This window comes from Arachis hypogaea, chromosome 3, assembly GCF_003086295.3.
Source record: "Arachis hypogaea cultivar Tifrunner chromosome 3, arahy.Tifrunner.gnm2.J5K5, whole genome shotgun sequence".
NCBI lineage: Eukaryota > Viridiplantae > Streptophyta > Magnoliopsida > Fabales > Fabaceae > Arachis > Arachis hypogaea.
The window spans coordinates 123,601,320-123,624,284 of record NC_092038.1 but is presented as its reverse complement, the minus strand read 5'-3'; the positions used below and the strand labels follow the sequence as shown (position 1 = coordinate 123,624,284).

The following is a 22,965-nucleotide window of genomic DNA, read 5'->3' as shown; positions in this document are numbered from 1 at the left end:
GAATTTGGACTGAGCCGGAGGAATTCTGGCCAGAAGGATCTGAGGGAAGATAGACTGATGTTAGAGGGAGAGACTTCAGACTTCCAATTGATACCGTTTGGGTCTGGCAGAAGAGGATGTCCTGGACTGCAGTTAGCCCGAACTGTGGTTTGGTTAGTGTTGGCACAGCTTGTGCATTGCTTTGATTGGAAGTTAAAACAATTTATTGCCAAGTGAATTGAACATGACTGAGTTTGGCCACACAATGCCTAGGGCCAATCATCTATTAGCCATTCCTACTTATTGGCTTCATAGTGCAAAAATATAACAGTGAAATATTATTTCATGTTAGATTGGATTGATTTGAATGTGATTCAGTGATCAGACCAGGAAAAGTATTTATTAAAAAGAAATTAAGTGAGAAATGAATAATCACTACATTCATTTAATTAAGAATTTTATTTCCATGAGAGAGAATATATACTCAACAAAATGTACATCATTAATCAATAATATCCATGTTTGAAATTACCTCTGAATTTGTTAGTTGGGCTTGTCTAGAATGAGAAGTCAAGCCATCTAGTATATCATATATATACAAGGCTTCAGGGTGATGTCTATATTCAACTGTAAAGATATGAGTTTTGCCACTCACTTGGATAATGCTTTGTCCAGGACATTTTCTCACTTGAAGATATTTCATCTTTCTTCTTATAGCTGCAACTCCATCCCACATCCCAGCTGATGCATATATGTTAGCCAACTCCACATATGGAACTGCCACACGGGGCTCCAACTGAAATAGCCTCTCTGAAACATATTTGGCCATCTCCATCTTAGCATGCAGTTTGCATGCAGACAGCAATGCACTCCATATACCAGCATCAGGTTCAAATGGCATACATTCAATAATTTCTAAAGCTTCTCTCAGTTGTCCTTTACGACCAAGAAGATCAACCATACATGAATAGTGGTCTATACCAGGCCTTATACCATACTTTTGTGTCATCATGCTGAAGCACTCCAATCCTCTTTCAAGTAAACCTCCATGAGCACAAGCTTGGAGAACAGCAAGAAATGTTATGTGGTTTGGTTTCATTCCCATCTGCACCATCACAAGAAACAGGTCCAAAGCATCCTTAACATCTCCACTCAAAGCACAAGCTGTAATCATGATTGTCCAGGTGACGATAGTTTTGTTAGACATAGAATAGAAAAGCTCCTTAGCATTGCTAAAACTTCCACACTTTGCATACATGTCAATTAGTGCATTACAAACTACAATATTTTCTTTCAACCCTTTGTTAATAGAGTAATTATCAATCCATTTCCCAAGTTCAAGAGATCCTGTTTGACCACAACCTGAAATCAAAGCAAGCACAGTAACCAAATCTGGATTTTCGCCTGATGCTTCCATTGTATTAAACAAGTTTAATGCCTCATCCATATATCCTTTCTCCGCATACCCACTAATCATTACAGTCCATGAAACACAAGTTCTGACAGACATGCCATCAAACAATAATCTTGCAGAATGGACATCCCCACACTTGGAATACATAGAAATAAGAGTATTCACCACACACACATCAGCATCACAACCTAACTGAATTCCATGAGAATGAATCAGCAGACCTTGAAATAGTGCTTTGGGTTGCACACATGATGAAAGCAAATTGAGGATTGTACTAATGTCCGGCAAAAGTCCACAATCAAGCATCCCTTTATAACAATCAACAGCCTTGTCATACTTTTCAAAATTTGCATATGCTGCAATCATAGAATTCCATGAGACAACAGACCTAATACTACTGTCAATTTCATCAAATACTATCTCTGATGAACACAAGTCACCACATTTAGCATACACAGCAATCAAAGTGTTAGCGACAGAAACATCAATATGAACTCCAATTCGAATCGCAAAACAATGCACTGCATTCACAAAATTTGGGTTTTTCAAATCCAAAACAGATTGAATCAGGAGCAAGACAGTGACGGAATCAGGATGAATCCCAGTATGCCTCATCTCACGCAGTAGACAGAAAAACCTGTCAACAAGATTCCTCTGAGAAAAACCTGCAAGCATTGCATTCCAAGAAGCAATATCCCTAGTGGGCATTCCAACAAACACATGGTGTGCATCTTCCAAATGACCACATTTAATGTACATATGAACCATCGCGGTTTGCACAAAAACATTGGACTGAAAGCAAGATTTGGCAACATGGGCATGGATCATTTTGGAGTTCCTGAGACGGGAGATTCTGGCACAGGCTTTTGCAACGAAGGGAAAGGTAGAACCATTGGGTGTAACCCCAGTTTGCTTCATTTGGCGGAAAAGAAGAAGGGCTTTTTGTGCATGGCCTTGGTTCACAGCTTGTCTTATATTGGAGTTCCAGAAGGAAAGGGTTGAGAAATTCGAGAAACGATTCATGAATGGTGCAACAGTAACAGCAACAAGATAGAGGATCATCTCTCATCTTTGAAGTTGAACTTGTTCTTTTGAAGCAATGAGTAAAAACAAGAGAACTGAACTGAACTGAAGGCAATTGTGTCTTGTTGCAAGCAGGACCAGCTGCGCTCATTACTGCTGGTGCAGAGGGTAGGGATTAACTCAGAAATTAATTCAGCAAACAAGGCAGAAGAAATTTAATAAAACAATGCAAAAAAAAAAGTACGAAATTTTACCTCATGGAAATCACAAACAGAAGAATGGGTCGAATTTATCAGCTCGGCCATGGGATGAGAGTGAGGAGCTGGCCGGCGGATGGTTCGTCCCGGCAACTTTAGTCGGAGGTCGTTGCTGTGGTTGGAGGATGGGCTCAACAGATGCAAGCGAAACGTGCCCTTCCCTCCATTGGGCCTAGCCCAATTCAGTCCAAAAATCGTTGCAAAAATTTTAGAGGTGCTATGTTAAGAAATGACCAGTGACTGACACTGACACCTGCAAACTGCAAAGTGCCATTTTGTGGCATATTAATTTTGGGAAATATTGTTGTTTAACGGTTTAACCCGTGGCCTTAGTCAGGATTCGGGAATTTCTCAAATTTGAACGAGTGTTGATGCTGTTTTGGGCAAGAGGATTCTGTTATAGTTAATTTTGACGTTGTACTTTATAAAAATTATTTTTGACTTTTTTTTTTTAAATTAGGAGTGATATTCGAACTCTTACTTCTAAGTTGAGTATAAAAAATCTATGTCATTTAGGTTATAATTCGTTGGCTTAGACTTTTTGGTTCTTGCTAACAAAATATCTGTTTGTTAAATTAATTTTCAACTTTAATGACTTCTATATTAATGTTTAAATTTCTTTTTGTTTATTCTAAGGAAACAAAACCAATCCTTTTAAGTACAATATCAAACTTACTTCAAAAATTATTTTTAATAGACAAAAATATCATGATGTTCATAAAGATTTAATATTCACAAATTTTTAGTGTATATTTTTATCTATCGAAAATAAATTGAGATGTATTTTAATAATATTAAAAATACTATTTATATATTAAAATGAGTCATAAAAGTCAGTTACTATATTTTAATATGTATTCTATTCTAATAACTAATATTAGCGGTTAATTTTAGTATACACTTAATATAGTATTTTAATAGAAATACTAAAAAACTGTTAGAATTTATTATTTTTTACTATTATTTTTAGTCATTTTAATTTTTTTAATTTAATAATCCAACAACATATTTTAGTCCATATTTTTAAATATTAATGACTAATTAATAATAAAAAATAAATATTAATGACTAATTAATAATAAATTCTAATAACCCTCTAATATTTCTCTTATTTTAATATTTACAAATCATTTTTGTCCACCCTAAATTCTTTCTCGTCCACGTTTACTAATTCACTCTTTTCTTGATACTATGTGTGAATTCAGTACGGTCCACTTTGTGTTGGTTTGGAATCGTAAAAACTAGACAAGAAAGCAATTTTCAGACGAGAAAACAAGCCCATCGTGTAAAATCTAAGAAATATTTTGATACACGATGCTGACTTCTTGATGATAAACTCTACCAAGTACCAATCACTCGGATTGAATAAACTATTTGAATCGGCAACTGAAACCTAAATATATGGATCACATGTACTTACAATTGTATCTTTGTTAAACAAAATTTATGTACTCAGTGTTACAAGAAAAGCTTCTCAGTACTCACAGTCAGACTCTGTTGGAGGCTGCACGCTGCATCGTGTGCATCATACATTATGGTTATTACAAATTTACAATAAGAAGCCCTGCACTACTATCTATAAATTTTACTGTACGAATATATATATGAAATAACCTCAGTGACACACTGTCATTGAGAATACATTCTTGAAGGGGATGGAAGTGGGAGTGTCATATTAATGGAAGTGGGAGTGTCACATTAATGCAAAAATGTGGCTAGCCGATTAGCTAACAAAGAGTCCCAATCCTTCGAGCGAAGTAATCAATTGACAGAAGAAGCGTCCAGCATAATTGTTTGAAGATGTTGGTTATTGCTCGGACCTCCTAATCCATCCATTTAATGCTCTAATTCCCAACTACTAAGCCCCCGGTTGTGGGTTTTAGGAGTAAAATGTGAATAATGTTACCTGCATGCGGTGCGTTGTTAATATGTGTACTACCAGGTATATAACACAATGGGAAAAAATATAAAGAAAAAGGAGAGCAATAGTATGTTGCCTAATAACCTGACCACCTTATTGACATTCATGCTTATTGTTTTAACAGGAACATGTTAAATCTTGAACAAAGTTTTGAAAAAATAAAGCAACACTCACCTGGGAGTTGTTTAAGCAGTCCCTGTAATCAACCGTTCCCGTTCATCTAACTTCTTAATCTTCACAATGCCAAAGAGAACTTGGAAAGCAAAGATTGTACAAAAGCCATACGCCATCATGGCAGGCACCTAAAAAAATAATGTGAAAGGAATTATCAATCAACTGACTTGATAATTGCCGTAGAAACATGTGGGAATGAAAAACTTACCCTAATCGCATTGAGATACAGAATTGTTGCAAGATTTACTAGGCTCCCAGCAGCTACCGCCTGTTATACACACAAAGGTAACAAGAAGCATTATTCCCCACTTAATATTTATGTCAAATTAAAAAATCACACCCATAGTATAAGGGAGAAAATAATAGATAAGAACATGCCGAACTCCAAAAAGAAATGACAAATATATGAACGATTTTTACAGGTTGGCAAACAGAATCCAAGTAAACTTATAATTCAACAAAGACATGGGTCAGCTTCTCTTACATTGCCTATTGTCTTCTGTACAGCGGCCACACGTTGGAATGCCCTCTCAGATTCTAAAGCTCGAACTCGAAGCTTTAGATCACCTTGCTCCTGTGGAAAAATTGAAGTGCATTTAAGCTATGATCTCTGTACCAAAAGTCCAGAACAAACAAAAATTGCAAATCCAGTACAAAAATCATATCAACAAGAATCCAGTAGAGACCAATTTTTGGATAATTTCAGCGAGTCTTTCAACCCTGTCAGCCTGTCTAAATAAGTTGTAAAATGCTTGAGATTGTCTTCCCCATCTCTTTCTGAAATCCTGTACATAAGAAGAATATGAGAAAAGAAATCATAATAGACTGAATTCAAACACACTGGAGAGCAGGTTTATGATGACTACCTTTAGGACAACTTCAACTCCTGCCTCACGGAATCTTAGCAACTCCATGGCATAACTACAAGAGCAGGAAGGCTAGTCAGGTAAGGTACTTGGGTATTCAAAACATGTAACTTAAAACTTTTAAATTTTAAAAGGAAAAAATAATTTATATGAAGTTGATGATAATACTCACGGTTTGGCAATCTCGGTAATATCAAAACGTGGGTCCAGGCCCTTTCCAATACCATCCAAAACTGTAGAAACAATGATGACTTGTTACCTGGCAATCACAAGCGACGGACATGCAAAGCAAAACAGTTATTAGAATTTACCTGAGAAGGCTCTAACAACAAATGTGAATGTAGCAGGAAAGCGGAAGGGCTGGTCTGCTGCAATGGATAATAAATCTTCACCTGTTCAAAGTTTGACAGCTATGAGTAAATGATAAATCCATGGGTTGCATAATGTTACTGAACTGCAGAAGTATATATTTTGATAACATGGAAATTGGAATGAGTGGGAATGCAATGATGACTTGATTAAACATTTATATTTAGTTTGTTATGATTGAATAAAGAAAATACACAATAATTTATGAATTTTTTATCAAATAGGCTTTTCCTCAGCCCACTTTGAGCCAGTCAAGTGTTATAGGCCCAGCATAAGTAATTATGCCACCTTTTTTAGCCTTAAAAATAATGACCAGCTAGTACTTTTTAGCCAATAGCTCAAACCCAGACCATGTATACATACATCAATAGAATTATAGAAATCACCTACTTCTCATCTTTAACGCATAACCAGCTTCTCAAAAATAATTGTTGCATGTGTGCATCCACACCTAAAGAGGAATAAAATTAGATCAGATGATTTACCAATGGCAGCCAGACGCTCTTTCTTCTTCATTACTTTTTCCTCCTTGCTTAACGGCTTTTTGAATCCAAGTTCAGCTGTTGCCATCTCTCTCTCTCTCCTTTGTGCAGCTAGACGCTCTTCAAAACTGTAGAAAATTAAAATCAAAGAATGCAAGGTCAAATTTGCAATAGATTGCAAACAAGTTCATCACTACAAACTAGTTATTCTACCATTAAATATATGTAGTAAAAAAAAGATATAAGGCTAAAAACTTAACTAGTCAAAAACATACAGCTAAACATTAGTATACTTCCTTTCCTTTGGTGGAGAAAAGAAAAGTGGGATCCAAGGTTGCATTACTTCTACTTCTAGGCCAGTGCATGCCAAGAGCCCCAATGACATCTCAGTGTATTAATTACAGATGGTCTACAACCAAGGACCAAAAGAGAATCAAACCCAATTCCTTTGATCCTACCAGTTGAGCCAACCCTTATTTGCAAATATTACTATATTTCTAACATAGCTAATCAGGACACTAAAAGCTTAAGCCCAAACATGGATCAATGCGCAAGAAATGCCTTTCCAAAGATCAAAAGATCAGATTACATATTTAGGCACTATAAAATGGTTTTAAGTGGTATGAGTCAGGACACTTCTACTTTTGATGTATTGCTACTAAATATATCCAATAAACTACCTATTGAGGAAGAACTGTGCTGTTCTTCTCACAGCAGTCATATCTCCAGTTGGGACAAGGACACCCATTTGAATCATTGCTTGAAGGACCTACATAATGCACAATCACTCAGTAAGTAACTTGAGAAATGTTATGGGAGACCACCACAGAAATGTTACTTTACCTTGTCTGGATCCTTCTCATAAACCCCGTAGAAAGCTTCCAGTAATCCTTCTCGGATATTTGGACTGATACTGTATATGTTCGACAGAAAACATAATTGCAGAGCCAATCATCTCACCAAGCTTAAAATGTTTGACTTGTAAGTTGTAAAACCACATCACATTTTAAATCAACAGAAAAGACACTAACATACCTTCCCATCATTCCAAAATCATAGAAGATCAACCTTCCGCCATTAACATCATCCACTGCAATATTTCCAGGATGCTGCATGGCCAAGTTAAATATTAGTAACACACGAGAAGAAGTATCAAATCTAACTTCCTCATTTAACACATAGTTTATTCCACAGTTAAAGAGAAGAACATGGCAAGTTAGTGAGTTTTAGTGAGTCGCTGGTATAGTTTTGGATGCTTGGCAGTACATATTCATCATCACAAGAACAAGAATACTTTTCCGCCCATGGCATCAAACCCTAGGGAGGCTGAAGTCTTGTACTCTCAGGTGAGAGAATCTTTAGTATTGCAGTATAAGAGCATATTATTTTCCTTTTGTATTGAAGAGCATGTTCAAATATATAGTAATCATGACATGTTGGCTTCATCACAAAACTTACCACTAGATAATCCAAAAACCAAAAATGATTTGTGTGTGTGTGTGTGTGTGTGTGTGTGTGTGTGTGTGTGTGTGTGTGAGAGAGAGAGAGAGAGAGAGAGAGATAACAGAGACAGAGATTAGCAACTCGGAATATAAAACTTACAGGGTCAGCATGGAAGAAACCATGAGATAGAATCTGCTCCAAGTAAGACTCAACAGCATATCGCCCTAACCTGTATAAGATAAGTGATCCTTATATTTTAATTAGAATTCTAGATGCCATCATAGGTTGTTGAGAAAAAATAGAAAGTAAAAAGATAACAATTCTATTAACCTTTTTCGGTCAACACCCAGCTGATCTAATGCTTGTATTTTGTTTATTTTAATCCCTGGAACATACTCCATTGTAAGCATCTGTGTTGAAAAAAAAAAAGAGTAAAAATAGATAGATAAATAAAGTATCAAAAGTAAAATGTAAGTTATGCAATTGATATATTTCTATGTAAAAATCAAGGTTAAACCTGTGGTGTGGTATAATCCCAAATGATTGTAGGGACTTTCACATAATCCATGTTTTTAAAGTTATTTGCAAACAGTTCTGCATTAGCAGCTTCCTTCGTGTAATCAATCTCCTGAAAATTGTTAATTCATGTTGCATTAACAGCATCAAGACACATGCAATCATACTGAAGCTAATCAGTCTCTTTATCACAGTGTTCTTATGCAATATTATCGACTAAATTCACTGCAAAAGAATTAAAAAATAGCATGTAGATTCTTCAGTTGATCTCAATTAACTTATTCATGAAGCAACTTTCCAGGATTTAATCATATTATCACCTGATATAAAACAGACGCACACTCGTCATAAATAGCAACCCAGTCCCTCTTTGCACCATCTGATTTAGGATCAACTTTTTGAAGATACTCAGCTATAACCTATAGTGTAAAAAGAGCCTGTGTATCAGTGATTTAAACAGTGTGGCAAAAACCACCATATTCTATAAGTCCTATTATTAAAAAGTTCATCATGCTAGAAAAAGCAAAATAATTTAGGTTTTTTTCAAAAATATAAATAAAAATGAGAGTAAAATGATGGACTAGGCGGTTTACTTATGTTAGGAGATATATTAAGGAGAAAGTAAATAGGTCTTCAGAAGTTATATAAGATTTGAACAGCAACGGAGGTGTAACTTCTGTATGAAATTATTACAGTACTGACCCTCAGATTTTTAAGATCAATATCAAAAAGATCCTTGAGACCAGGCCTTTGCACTTTAACAACAACCTCCTGTCCCTTTAACCTTGCACGATGAACCTGACCTGAATTGGGAGAAAAATAACCTATTTAATTTCTTCTGACTTCTAAGCAAATATTGTCTATGAAATGCAACCTAAGTGCAAGTAATTCCATGCAAAGTTAACACATTGATTACCAAGACTTGCAGCAGCTATCGGTTCATAGTCAAACTGATCAAAGATGCTCTTTATAGGAGCTCCAAGCTCCTCTTCAACAATAGCTATTGCAGTCTCTGAGGGGAATGGAGGAACTTGATCCTGAATTTAAAAAAAAGGAGGGGGGGGGGGGATGAAGGAAACTTAGGAACCGAAGAAATACTTCTTTAGTAGTTTTTTTTTTTTTAAAAATCATCTACATGTAAAGTTTATGCTTATTTACAAGCCAAAGCCTCAAATAAAGAAATTAATCTACAAGCTAGGATGGGTCTCTTTTGCTGTCTATGAAGCTATTCACACCATTAATAACAAACTAGATAAGAAAGGCAATACGACCAAGAAAATTCAAAATATCTCTATGAAAGGGATAATATGACAAAAGCTGTTCAAAACTATTAGACCTGAAGTTCTGACAACTGGTCAACATATTCTTGGGGAAGGATATCCACCCTCGTGGAGAATTGCTGGCCGATTTTGATGAATGTAGGACCTAATCTCAGAATGCTTTCCTTAAGCCACTTGGCAAGGTCTTTCCGCCTTAAGGTTTTCTTTTCCTCAGTCATTCCACCTGCAATTCATGTTCTTGAATCAAATAAATAAAGGCCGTGTGGCATCTTTCGAATTCTTCAAAATTTAATAAAAAGCACTATATAGTTCATATATCAATAAGTTCAGTTCTGGTTGATAGGAATAGGATCAGGTTCGAAGAACGGACAAAATTGACAAAAACAATACATTCATAACCAAAATGAGCAACACTTCCTTCTTAAGTGATTCCCCTTTGTTTCCACTTTCCACAGCTCATAGTCAACTTCCGTAATAAACATACATTAACATCCCTTGTAGATGGTTTATGATTGCAATATTCAATTACTCAAATGCTTAGTTGATAATACCAGAAATCCAACCAGTAAGGAAGAATGCTGAATTATGTACCTACTTTTAAATTACACGGATAAATGTAGCCACCGTTGCTGAGGGAGAAAAAATATACATCTTCCCACGATTAACACATTGAAAAGGTTCCTTCAAGCTCAATAAGACTAACACCCCGTGTTTCCAATGGCTTAGAACAACTAGTGCATAATCTACATTCAAATTTAAAAGCTGAGAAGACCAACCTTTATAAGTGAATTTCTGATTATTGAGCCAAGCCTTGAAGATGAAGGTGAAAACAAACCCCCAAATTTCCAACGTTCTCTGTATTGTTGAGTAAGTCTTGAACCTGCTCCAACGACCTCCAGGCGCAACTGCTACCTGCCATAAAAATTCACATGTTCATCTCACGTGTGCAAAAACACTTCAACATTCTCTTTTCTAGTTTTCTATATATAAGAAGAAACCAATGAACACAGTACAAATATAATCGTACCTCAACCGGTTCATTCCCGGTTTGTTTGAACCAAGCATCTTCCTTGCCAATCTCCTCCAACCTCTTCTTCCTCCCATCCTCCTTCCGCTTCGATTCCATTTCACCTGAATCTTCCAACACCACTGTCACCTCCGCTTCCGCCGCCACAGCACCATTGCCATTCACGTACTTGACCAACCTTTCACTGGCAGCTCCATTCCCATTCTCCACCACGCCGACGCCGCCGTTCATGTAGTACCCATTGCTACTACCGTAGTCGCTACCAACGCTTGAAGCAGCTCCATTCCCACTCCACTTCGCATCACTGGCCTCTCTTCCCGCCAAAGCACCTTCTTCGATGACAGCGCGAATTCGCATGCGAAGAGCAACATTGTATCGTGAGGTCCTCGAAACGGAAGAGCAAGAAGAGAATCTAGAGAGAGTAACTCGACGCTTGGGAGTAATTTGCGGTGCAAGAAACTTGAGCTCAGGTAGGGGCAAAGTAGAGAGAGCCATGGATCGGTGAGTGAATGAAGGTAGAATTTGAAGAAAGAAAGAAAGAGTAAGGATCAAGGGTGAACCCTAGCTTTCATGGAGCATGAGAAGTTTGCTGTGACAGAAGAATGAAGTTGGAAGAGTGGCATAAGCAGAAGACAAACAAAACAGTGGAAGAAGGAAGTGTTTAAGAGATGAATGGAAGGAGAGGATAGAAAGAGGACACGTGGCAAGGAGAAGATGAGCCGTGAGGTTTCGGGAGAATTTCATTGGTGAGGGTATTTCGCGGGTTTGTCTCAGCCACAAAATCACATTTTGTTCTTCTCTTCCCCTCTTTCGGGTGGTAACAATTAGAGTAGGACAGGTAAGTTTGAGTAAAATTTTAAATTCTATAACTTTCTCTTTATTTTATTCTCTTGCTAGGTGTTAAATTTTTTCACTCCAATCTCATATCTGCCGGACTTTATTCATCTTATTTCATCCTATCCGCCAAAAAAAAAAAAAAAAAAAAACAAAAGAATGAATTTATTTTCAGTTAAATACAATATTTAGTCTTTCAATATTTTATAAATATAATAATCATTACAAAATTAAATTCATACTAAAATTAAAAATAGCACAATCATAACATGAAAAATAGAAAATTTATAAAATCTATAATATATATTAATATAACATGAACAGTAAAATCTTTATTATTCTTTTTCCAACTCTAAATTCCATATATCAACATTATTCATGTATTATTAAAGGGTAGCCTTACTTCCAAATACTACTCTACTCGCAATTCCACCAGCTACGCAATTGCAAGCAACTTTACTCGAGGTAGACCGGGTTGTCAACTAGATTCAAACGGTTGGAGCGATTTGGATATCCAGGAGGCAGTAGTACTACCAGCCCTGGATTTGGTGTTACAGAAGTGGATCAAGAATGTTTTTAATAAGTGGATGAAGACCCGATACATAGGGTTCTTGGGGGCGGATTTGTTTTCACTGGTATGGGCTCATCTTAGTAGCCCACATCCTTTTTCTGAGTTCAGTCGAATCTGTTTTGTTTTTGACTGCACTTCTGGGCTAACCTGACAACCGAGAGGAGAATGGCTAAAGCCCAAGGCTGAAGATATTAGTATTACCATTACGGCAGACAAATATCAAGCCTAGTTGATATGACACTAACATGATTCTTAACATGTTATACTACGGTTCGAACCTTGACAATACCAAGTAGTGGATAAAAATCCTTAGAAATATTGGGTGTGTGAATAGATACTGTGAGTTTGTAATGTAATAACTAACAAGTAATACCTCAGATTGTGGATTGTGCAATCCATCTCAAATAATAATAATAATAATAATAATAATAATCAATACCCAAGACCAAAACAAAAACAAAAACAAAAACTCAATATTAAATAAATAAAATCAAATAATTAAAATATTCAAAAGATATAAAAATTAAAATGAATAAAAAAAACTATGTTAGGGCTTAAATTATCCAAAAAAAAAAGATGTTATAAAAAGTGGCTCAAGTACGAATAAAATTTGAAATAAACAGTTAGATACTTTCATAAGAAAAAAGAATCATGTTTAAATTTTATAAAGATAAAAGAAGAAAAATGTGAGGTGACTAATATTTTTTTTATTAAAACTATTGACCTATTAATATTTCTAAAAAAATAATTCACGAATTAAAAACTTGGAACTCAATAAATATTCAAAAAGTTTATAAAAAAGTACTTCTATATAAAATCAACTACCAATTTAAATAAAAATAATTCACGAATTAAAAGCTTGGAACAAAATAAATATTCAAAAAGTTTATAAAAAAAGAATTTATATATAAAATTAACTACCAATTTAAGTAGGAAATGAATGTATTATTTTAGGTATTTTTTCATGACCATTTTTGCCTTTTATAAAAAGCATGTTTGTGGATTTTCGATTGAAATATGTTCGGTTGTTCGTCAGGATGAGAAATCAGTCAGGTGTTGGGTCGAGAGCAATCACTAAAGAAAGGAAGGTATTTGGACCTGGGTGTAATCTTTACGAGGCAAGGTGCTATTACGGTCGTCGGTGGGTCGGCGAGTGGAGCCACCTGCAAAGACACTCTGATACTAAAGTAAGTGTCCATACGACAAAGCGACTAATTAGGGTAAAAATAACATATCTTGGACGAAGGCAGGTCCTTCCCCATTCATACCTTGTACTCGAGTGGGTCCTCCGTCATGGCCTGCCTACCTGAAAACTTCTGCCAGCTGTCCAAGTCTTCCTCAGTTGGTGGAGTAACACGCGGGTCATTTTTGTGCGTATAGGTTGATGACCCGTCGGGTAGATGGCCCGCAACATGGATCCCCGGCCCTTATTGGGCTGGGCCAAAACAGTGCCCCCAACGTGGCAAGCCGTGAGGCTCGCGGTTGGCACGTTCGAGTTACTCGTGTCTCATCGTGTAGCTGTCCATCTCTACTCGTGACACCGTTGGCGGGATCCACGCCTTTGGTGTGCATGAGCTGCCCCCAACCATTGCCTAGGGCGTCGCTTTGGTTTTTGTGCCAAGAGCATTAAATGCCGTTTATGACCGATTTTAAAGCAGAGCAAAAAGTCCATTTTGCCTTTTCCTTTTTGTGCTCCCACTTGATGGCTACCATCCCAGCATTTATATCTCTTTTATAACTCTCTCATTTCTCATTCTATGGTGGGAATTTCAGATAAGCGTATGAAGATGCGTCATTCCTTCTGAATCTCTGCTTTCTTACTATCTTCATTCAATGATTCATACTCCTTTCCATGGCAAGCTGTATGTTGGGGATCACTGTTGTCAATGGCTACCTCCCGTCCTCTCAGATAAAATGGTCCTCTACGGTTTCTGTACGGCTAATCGACTATCGGATTTCTCGTCTCGGATGAAAAATACCAAGCACAGCTATTGCATGGCTAATCATCTGTCGGTTCTCGATCGTGTCGGAATAAGATCCAATGATCCTTTTGCACACTGTCACTGCGTCCTACAGTCGCGAGTTTGAATCTCGTCACAGTCATCCCTTGCCAGATCCTACTCGAAATACCACAGACAAGGTTTAGACTTTCCGGGTCTCAGGAATGCCGCCGATTGTTTCTAGCCTATACCACGAAGGTTCTAATCTCAGATTCAGATGCCCTATTGTCAGAGGGAAAACGATGTGAATCGTTGATTAGAGTCCCAAGAGGTATGCATTCAAGCTTGTTTTCATGTAGAACAGAAGTGTTTGTCAGACACTCGTTCATAAGTGAGAATGGTGATGAGTGTCACTTGATCATCACATTCATCATGTTCTTGTATACGAATGAATATATTGGAATAAGAATAAGCTTGAATTGAATAGAAGAACAATAGTACTTTGCATTAATACTCGAGGAATAGCAGAGCTCCACACCTTAATCTATGAGGTGTAGAAACTCCACCGTTGAAAATACATAAGTGATAAAGGTCCAGGCATGGCCGAATGGCCAGCCCCATAAAAGTCTAAGATAGCATAAAACTGATCAAATATGATCTAAGGATAATCCAAAGATGAAAATATAATAGTAAAAGGTCCTATTTATACTAGACTATTTATTAGGGTTTACAGAAATAAGTAAATGATGCAGAAATCTACTTCTGGGCCACTTGGTGTGTGCTTGGGCTGAGCATTGAAGCTTTCATATGTAGAGACTTTTTTTGGAGTTAAACGCCAGCTTTTATGCCAGTTTGAGCGTTTAACTCCAGCTTGTATCCTGTTTCTGGCGTTTAACGCCAGAATAGGGCAGGAAGTTGGCGTTTGAATGCCAGTTTGCGTCGTCAAAAATAGGGCAAAGTATGAACTATTATATATTATTGAAAAGCCCTGGATGTCTATTTTCCAACGCAATTTAGAGCGTGCCATTTGGGCTTCTGTAGCTCCATAAAATCCATCTCGAGTGCAGAGAGGTCAGAATCCAACAGCATCAGCAGTCCTTTTTTAGCCTCTGAATCAGATTTTTGCTCAGGTCCCTCAATTTCAGTCAGAAAATATCTGAAAATCACAGAAAAACACACAAACTCATAGTAAAGTCCAAAAATGTGAATTTTGATTAAAAACTAATAAAAATATGCTAAAAAGTAGCTAGATCCTACTAAAAACTACCTAAAAACAATGCCAAAAAGCGTATAAATTATCCGCTCATCACAACACCAAACTTAAATTGTTTCTTGTCTCCAAGCAACTGAAAATAAAATAGAATAAAAAGAAGAGAATATACAATGAATCTCACAATATCAATGAAACTTAGTCCCAATTAGATGAGCGGGGCTAGTAGCTTTTTGCTTCTGAACAGTTTTGGCATCTCACTTTATCCTTTGAAATTCAGAATGATTGGCATCTATAGGAACTCAGAATTTTAGATAGTGTTATTGATTCTCCTAGTTCAGTATGTTGATTCTTAAACACAGCTACTTTATGAGTCTTGGCCGTGGCCCTAAGCACTTTGTTTTTCAGTATTACCACCGGATACATAAATGCCACAGACACATAACTGGGTGAACCTTTTCAGATTGTGACTTTGCTTTGCTAAAGTCCCCAATTAGAGATGTCCAGAGTTCTTAAGCACACTCTTTTTGCTTTGGATCACGACTTTAACCACTCAGTCTCAAGCTTTTCACTTGGACCTTCATGCCACAAGCACATGGTTAGGGACAGCTTGATTTGGCTGCTTAGGTCAGGATTTTATTCCTTTGGGCCCTCCTATCCATTAATGCTTAAAGCCTTGGATCCTCTTTACCCTTGCCTTTTGGTTTAAAGGGCTATTGGCTTTTTCTGCTTATTTTTTTCTTTTTCTTTCTTTCTCTCTTTTTTTTTTGCCATATTTTTTTCGCTACTTTTTTTATTTTTTCTTTTTCGCTGCTTTTTCTTGCTTCAAGAATCAATTTCATGATTTTTCAGATTATCAATAACATTTCTCTTTGTTCATCATTCTTTCAAGAGCCAACAATTTTAAGATTCATAAACTTCACTATAAAAAATATGCACTGTCCAAGCATTCATTCAGAAAACAAAAAGTATTGCCACCACATCAAAATAATTAAACTAATTTCAAGATAAAATTTGAAATTCAAGTACTTCTTGTTCTTTTATAATTAGGCACATTTTTTATTTAAAAAAGGTGAAGGATCCATGGAATTATTCATTGCTTTAAGACATAGACACTAGACACTAATGATCATGTAATGAAGACACAAACATAGATAAAACATCAAGCATAGAAATCGAAAAACAGAAAAATAAGAACAAGGAAATTAAGGAACGGGTCCACCTTAGTGATGGCGGCTAGTTCTCCTTCTTGAAGATCCTATGGAGTGCTTGAGCTCCTCAATGTTTCTTCCTTGCCTTTGTTGCTCTTCCTTCATGGCTCCTTGATGTGCAGTCAAATGCTCTACTACTGAGCTATGGACCCTTGAGATGAATCTCTCCATCTCTCATGACTCAGAGGTGGAAGCTTTTGCCTTCCCTTTCCTCTTTTTAGAGGTTTCTCCGGCCTTAGGTGCTATAAATGGTTATGAAAAAATAAAAAGTAATGCTTTTACCACACCAAACTTAAAAGGTTTGCTCGTCCTCGAGCAAAAGAAGAAAGAAAGAAGGGGAAGAAGAAGAAAATGGAGGAGATGGAGGGTGGTGTGTGGTTCGGCCAAAGGGTAGAAATAGTGTTGGTAATGTGTGAAAATGAAGGAGTGTGGAGTAGGTGGGGATCCTGTGGGGTCCACAGATCCTAAGGTGTCATGGATTTTTCATCCCTGCACCATTTAGGCGTGTAAACACCCTCTGTATGCAATACTGCCGTTTAACACCAGACTGCTGCCTGTTTCTGGCATTAAACGCCAGCTTTTATACCTTTCCTGGCGTTTAACGCCAAGTTGTAGCATGTTTCTGGCGTTAAACGCTAGTCTGGTGCTTCTTTCTGGCGTTAAACGCCCAGAATGGTGCCAGACTGGGCGTTTAACGCCCATTCTGCTACTCTTACTGGCGTTTAAACGCTAGTAAGTTCATCCTCTAGGGTGTGCTATTTTTAATGCTGTTTTTGAATTTGCTTTGATTTTTGCAGTTGTTTTTGTGACTCCACATGATCATCAACCTAAAGAAAACATAAAATAATAATGGAAAATAGAATTTTTAACATAAATAAATAAAAATTAGGTTGCCTCCCAATAAGCGCTTCTTTAATGTCAATAGCTTGACAGTGGGCTCTCATGGAGTCTCACAGATAATCAGAACATGGTTGTGGCCTCTCAACACCAAACTTAGAGTTTGGTTGTGGCCTCCCAACACCAAACTTAGAGTTTAAATGTGGGGGCTTTGTTTGACTCTGTATTAAGAGAAGCTTTTCATGCTTCTTCTCCATGTGTACAGAAGGAGAACCTTGAGTCTTGAATACAAGGTAGTCCTCATTCAATTGAAGAACCAACTCTCCTCTGTCAACATCAATTACAGCTTTTACTGTGGCTAGGAAAGGTCTGCCAAGAATGATGGCTTCATCCTCATTCTTTTCAGTGTCTAGGATTATGAAATCAGCAGGGATGTAAAGGCCTTCAACCTTCACAAGCACATCCTCTACTAGTCCATAAGCCTGTTTCATTGATTTGTCTGCCATCTCTAGTGAGATTCTTGCAGCTTGTACCTCAAAGATTCCTAATTTCTCCATTACAAAGAGTGGCATGAGGTTAATACCTGACCCTAGGTCACACAGAGCCTTCTCAAAAGTCATGGTGCCTATGGTACAGGGTATTAAGAATTTACCAGGATCCTGTTTCTTTTTAGGTAAAGCTTGCTGAACCCAGGTATTTAGTTCATTAATGAGCAATGGAGGTTCATCTTCCCAAGTTTCATTACCAAATAGCTTGGCATTCAACTTCATGATTGCTCCTAAATATTGGACAACTTGCCCTTCAGTAATGTCTTCATCTTCTTCAGAAGATGAATAGTCATCAGAGCTCATAAATGGTAAAAGAAAGTTCAATGGAATCTCTATGGTCTCTGTATGAGCCTCAGATTCCTTTGGTTCCTCATTGGGGTACTCCTTAATGGCCAGTGGACGTTCCCTGAGGCCTTCCTCACTGAGAATCACTGCCTTTTCACTCTCTCCAGGTTCGGCCATGTTGGTCACAGTTATGGCCTTGCACTTTCTTTTGGGATTCTCTTCTGTATTGCTTGGGAGAGTGCTAGGAGGAGTTTCAGTAACCCTTTTACTCAACTGACCCACTTGTGCCTCCAAGTTTCTGATGGAGGACCTTGTTTCATTCATGAAACTAAGAGTGGCCTTAGATAGATCAGAGACTATATTTGCTAAGCTAGATGGGTTCTGCTCAGAATTCTCTGTCTGTTGCTGAGAGGATGATGGAAAAGGCTTGCCATTGCTAAACCTGTTTCTTCCACCATTATTATTGTTAAAGCCTTGTTGAGGCTTTTGTTGATCCTTCCATGAGAAATTTGGATGATTTCTCTATGAGGGATTATAGGTGTTTCCATAGGCTTCACCCATGTAATTCACCTCTGCCATTGCAGGGTTCTCAGGATCATAAGCTTCTTCTTCAGAAGATGCTTCTTTAGTACTGTTGGATGCATTTTGCAATCCATTCAGACTCTGAGAAATCATATTGACTTGCTGAGTCAACATTTTGTTCTGAGCCAATATGGCATTCAGAGCATCAATTTCAAGAACTCCTTTTTTCTGAGGCGTCCCATTATTCATAGAATTCCTTTCAGAGGTGTACATGAACTCGTTATTTACAACCATTTCAATGAGTTTCTGAGCTTCTGCAGGCATTTTCTTCAGGTGAATAGATCCACCTGCAGAATGGTCTGATGACATCTTAGACAATTCAGACAAACCATCATAGAATATATCTAGGATGGTCCATTCTGAGAGCACGTCAGAAGGACACTTTTTGGTCAGTTGCTTGTATCTTTCCCAAGCTTCATAGAGGGATTCACCTTCTTTCTGCCTGAAGGTTTGAACATCCACTCTAAGCTTGCTCAGCTTTTGAGGAGGAAAGAATTTGGTTAAGAAAGCCGTGACTAGCTTATCCCAAGAGTTCAGGCTATCTCTAGGTTGAGAGTCCAACCATATTCTAACTCTGTCTCTTACAGCAAAAGGAAAAAGCATAAGCTTGTAGACCTCGGGATCAACTCCATTGGTCTTAACAGTATCATAGATTTGCAAGAATTCAGTTAAGAACTGAAAAGAATCTTCTGATGGAAGTCCATAAACTTACAATTCTGTTGCATCAGAGAAACTAATTGAGGCTTAAGCTCAAAATTGTTTGCTCCAATGGCAAGGATTGAGTTGGAAGTTGGTGTAGTAAAATCACCAAGCACCTTCCTTGCATTATTATTGTTGTTGGGTTTGGCATTACTTCTTTTTCGAGATTCTCTATAAGGTTTTCTCTAGATTGTTGTGCTTTAGCTTCTCTTAGATTTTTCTTCAGAGTCCTTTCAGGTTCAGGGTCAGCTTCAACAAGAATGTTCTTGTACTTGCTCCTGCTCATATGAAAAAGAAGAGAACAGAAAAGAAGAGGAATCCTCTATGTCACAGTATAGAGATTCCTTTATGTGAGTAGAAGAGAAGAAGAATAGAGGAGAAAAAATTCGAACACAGAGAGAGAAGAGAAGAGGGTTTGAATTATGAGTAGAAGAGAAGTGTTAGTAGATAAATAAAATAATTAAAAAGAGGTGAGAGAGAGAAATTCAAAAATTATTTTGAAAAATGGGTTAGCAATTTTCGAAAAAGTTAGAAGAGATGAAATTAGAATTTAAATCAATTAGTTAATTAAAAAGATTTTTTTTTGAAAAAGAGGGAGGTAATTTTTTAAAATTAGAAAAGAGAGAATTAGTTAGGTGATTTTAAAAAAGATTTTGAAATTAATTTTAAAAATATAAGAAGTTAGAAAAAGATATTTTGAAATTAAAGTTTGAAAAATATATGCTTTGAAAAAGATATGTTTGAAAAGATATGATTGAAAAAGAAATTAAAAAGATTTGATTTTTAAAATTAAAATTGATGACTTAACTAATAAGAAACTAAAAGATATGATTTTAGAATTTAAAGTTTGAATCTTTCTTAACAAGAAAGTAACAAACTTGAAATTTTTGAATCAAAACATTAATTGTTAGTATTAATTTCGAAAAATATGAGGTAAAAACAGGAAAAAGATTTTGAAAAGTTTTGAAAAAGATTTTTGAAAATTTTCGAAAAACAAAGGAAAACAAAAATGAAAAAGATTTGATTTTGAAAAAGATTTTGAAAAGATAATTTTTTTTAAATTGAAATCTTGACTTGACTAACAAGAAACAACTTATTTTAAAAAATTTTTTGACTAAGTCAACCCAAAGATTTCGAAATTTATGAGTGAAATAAGGAAAGATATTTTTTGATTTTTTGAATTTAATGAGGAAAGAGAAAAACTATAAAATGACTCAACACTTAAAAATTTTGGATTAAAACAAATGATGCATGCAAGAACACTATGAATGTCAAGAAGAACATCAAGAACACTTTGAAGATCATGATGAACATCAAGAACTTATTTTTGAAAAATGTTCAAGAAAAGAAAAACATGCAAGACACCAAACTTAGAGATTTTTCATGTTTAGACACTATGAATTCAAAAATGCATATGAAAAACAACAAAAGACACAAAACAAGAAAATCACAAGATTAAACAAAAATAATTATCAAGAACAACTTGAAGATAATGAAGAACACCATGCATGAGTTTTCGAAAATTGCAAGAAAAAAAAAAGAAAACATGCAATTGACACTAGACTCAAACAATAAACACAATTATTTTTTGTTTTTATAATTTTATTAAAAAAATTTTGTATTTTTCGAAAAAATTTTTGGAAAAACGAAAAAGAAGAGAATTTTTTTTGAAAGAATTTTGAAAATTTTTTGAAAATAAAATAAAGATTAAAACAAGAAGCAAATTACCTAATTTGAGCAACAAGATGAACCGTCAGTTATCCAAACTCAAACAATCCCGGCAACGGCGCCAAAAACTTGATGCACGAAATTGTGATCTCTGACAACGGCACCAAAAACATGGTACACGCGATCGTAATCTCAACACTTTTCTCACAATTCCGCACAACTAACCAGCAAGTGCACTGGGTCGTCCAAGTAATACCTTACTTGAGTAAGGGTCGATCCCACGGAGATTGTCAGCTTGAAGCAAGCTATGGTCATCTTGTAAATCTCAGTCAAGCGGATTCAAATGGTTATGGAATTTTGATAACTAAAAGATAAATAAACATAAAATAAAGATAGAGATACTTATGTAATTCATTGGTGGAAATTTCAGATAAGCGTATGAAGATGCGTCATTCCTTCTGAATATCTGCTTTCCTACTGTCTTCATTCAATCATTCATACTCCTTTCCATGGCAAGTTGTATGTTGGAGATTACCGTTGTCAATGGCTACCTCCCGTCCTCTCAGTGAAAATGGTCCTCTACGGTTTCTGTACGGCTAATCAACTGTCGGGTTTCTCATCTCGGAGGAAAAATACCAGGCACAGCTACTGCATGGCTAATCAGCTGTCGGTTCTCGGTCGTGTCGGAATAAGATCCAATGATCCTTTTGCGCACTGTCACTGTGTCCCACAGTCGTGAGTTTGAAGCTCGTCACAGTCATCCCTTCTCAGATCCTACTCGGAATACCACAGACAAGGTTTAGACTTTCCGGATCTCAAGAATGCTGCCGATTGTTTCTAGCCTATACCACGAAGGTTCTAATCTCAGATTCAGATGCCCCATTGTCAGAGAGAAAACGATGTGAATCGTTGATTAGAGTCCCAAGAGATATGCATTCAAGCTTGTTTTCATGTAGAACGGAAGTGTTTGTCAAACACTCGTTCATAAGTGAGAATGGTGATGAGTATCACTTGATCATCACATTCATCATGTTCTTGTGTGTGAATGAATATCTTGGAATAAGAATAAGCTTGAATTGAATAGAAGAACAATATTACTTTGCATTAATACTCGAGGAATAGCAGAGCTCCACACCTTAATTTACGAGGTGTAGAAACTCCACCGTTGAAAATACATAAGTGATAAAGGTCCAGGCATGGCGGAATGGCCAGCCCCCATAAAAGTCTAAGATAGCATAAAACTGATCAAAGATGATCTAAGGATAATCCAAAGATGAAAATACAATAGTAAAAGGTCCTAGTTATACTAGACTAGTTATTAGGGTTTACAGAAATAAGTAAATGATGCAGAAATCTACTTCCAGGCCCATTTGGTGTGTGCTTGGGCTGAGCGTTGAAGCTTTCATGTGTAGAGACTTTTCTTGGAGTTAAACACCAGCTTTTATGCCAGTTTGGGTGTTTAACTCCAGCTTGTATCCTGTTTCTGGTGTTTAACGCCAGAATAGGGCAGTAAGTTGGTATTTGAACGCCAGTTTGTGTCATCAAAACTCGGGCAAAGTATAAACTATTACATATTACTGGAAAGCCCTAGATGTCTAATTTCCAACGCAATTGAAAGCGCACCATTTGGGCTTTTTTAGCTCCAAAAAGTTTATCTCAAATGCAGGGAGTTCAGAATCCAACAGCATCAGCAGTCCTTTTTCAGCCTCTGAATTAGATTTTTGCTCAGGTCCTTCAATTTCAGCCAGAAAATACCTGAAATCATAGAAAAATACACAAACTCATAGTAAAGTCCTAAAATGTGAATTTTTCTTAAAAACTAATAAAAA

The 22,965-nt window shown here is 36.6% G+C and overlaps 2 protein-coding genes across 4 annotated transcripts; both read right to left on the bottom strand.

The window, feature by feature from the left end:
• Positions 1-419: 419 nt before the first annotated feature.
• On the bottom strand, positions 420-3,001 carry LOC112791235 (pentatricopeptide repeat-containing protein At4g19191, mitochondrial). Of its 2 annotated transcripts, none has more exons than XM_025833978.3 (2): positions 2,671-3,001; positions 420-2,572 (listed from the first exon to the last, which is right to left on the bottom strand). In XM_025833978.3, the coding sequence occupies exon 2, from the start codon at positions 2,453-2,455 to the stop codon at positions 482-484; it is 1,974 nt and encodes a 657-aa protein (XP_025689763.2). In that variant the 5' UTR covers positions 2,456-2,572; positions 2,671-3,001; the 3' UTR covers positions 420-481. The 2 variants fall into 2 exon arrangements, with proteins under 2 accessions (XP_025689763.2, XP_025689762.2); XM_025833977.3 differs by having other exon boundaries at positions 420-2,569.
• Positions 3,002-4,086: 1,085 nt separating this feature from the next.
• Positions 4,087-12,132, bottom strand: LOC112791234 (protein ACTIVITY OF BC1 COMPLEX KINASE 8, chloroplastic). Of its 2 annotated transcripts, XM_072233437.1 has the most exons (22): positions 11,989-12,132; positions 10,752-11,707; positions 10,501-10,636; positions 9,781-9,947; positions 9,361-9,481; positions 9,147-9,247; positions 8,765-8,863; positions 8,446-8,556; positions 8,259-8,338; positions 8,088-8,157; positions 7,521-7,594; positions 7,329-7,398; positions 7,166-7,254; positions 6,489-6,613; positions 5,946-6,026; positions 5,807-5,867; positions 5,635-5,689; positions 5,455-5,553; positions 5,253-5,342; positions 4,977-5,036; positions 4,769-4,896; positions 4,087-4,579 (listed from the first exon to the last, which is right to left on the bottom strand). In XM_072233437.1, the coding sequence occupies exons 2-21, from the start codon at positions 11,244-11,246 to the stop codon at positions 4,780-4,782; spliced, it is 2,301 nt and encodes a 766-aa protein (XP_072089538.1). In that variant the 5' UTR covers positions 11,247-11,707; positions 11,989-12,132; the 3' UTR covers positions 4,087-4,579; positions 4,769-4,779. The 2 variants fall into 2 exon arrangements, with proteins under 2 accessions (XP_072089538.1, XP_025689761.1); XM_025833976.3 differs by lacking the exon at positions 11,989-12,132 and having other exon boundaries at positions 10,752-11,946.
• Positions 12,133-22,965: the final 10,833 nt, after the last annotated feature.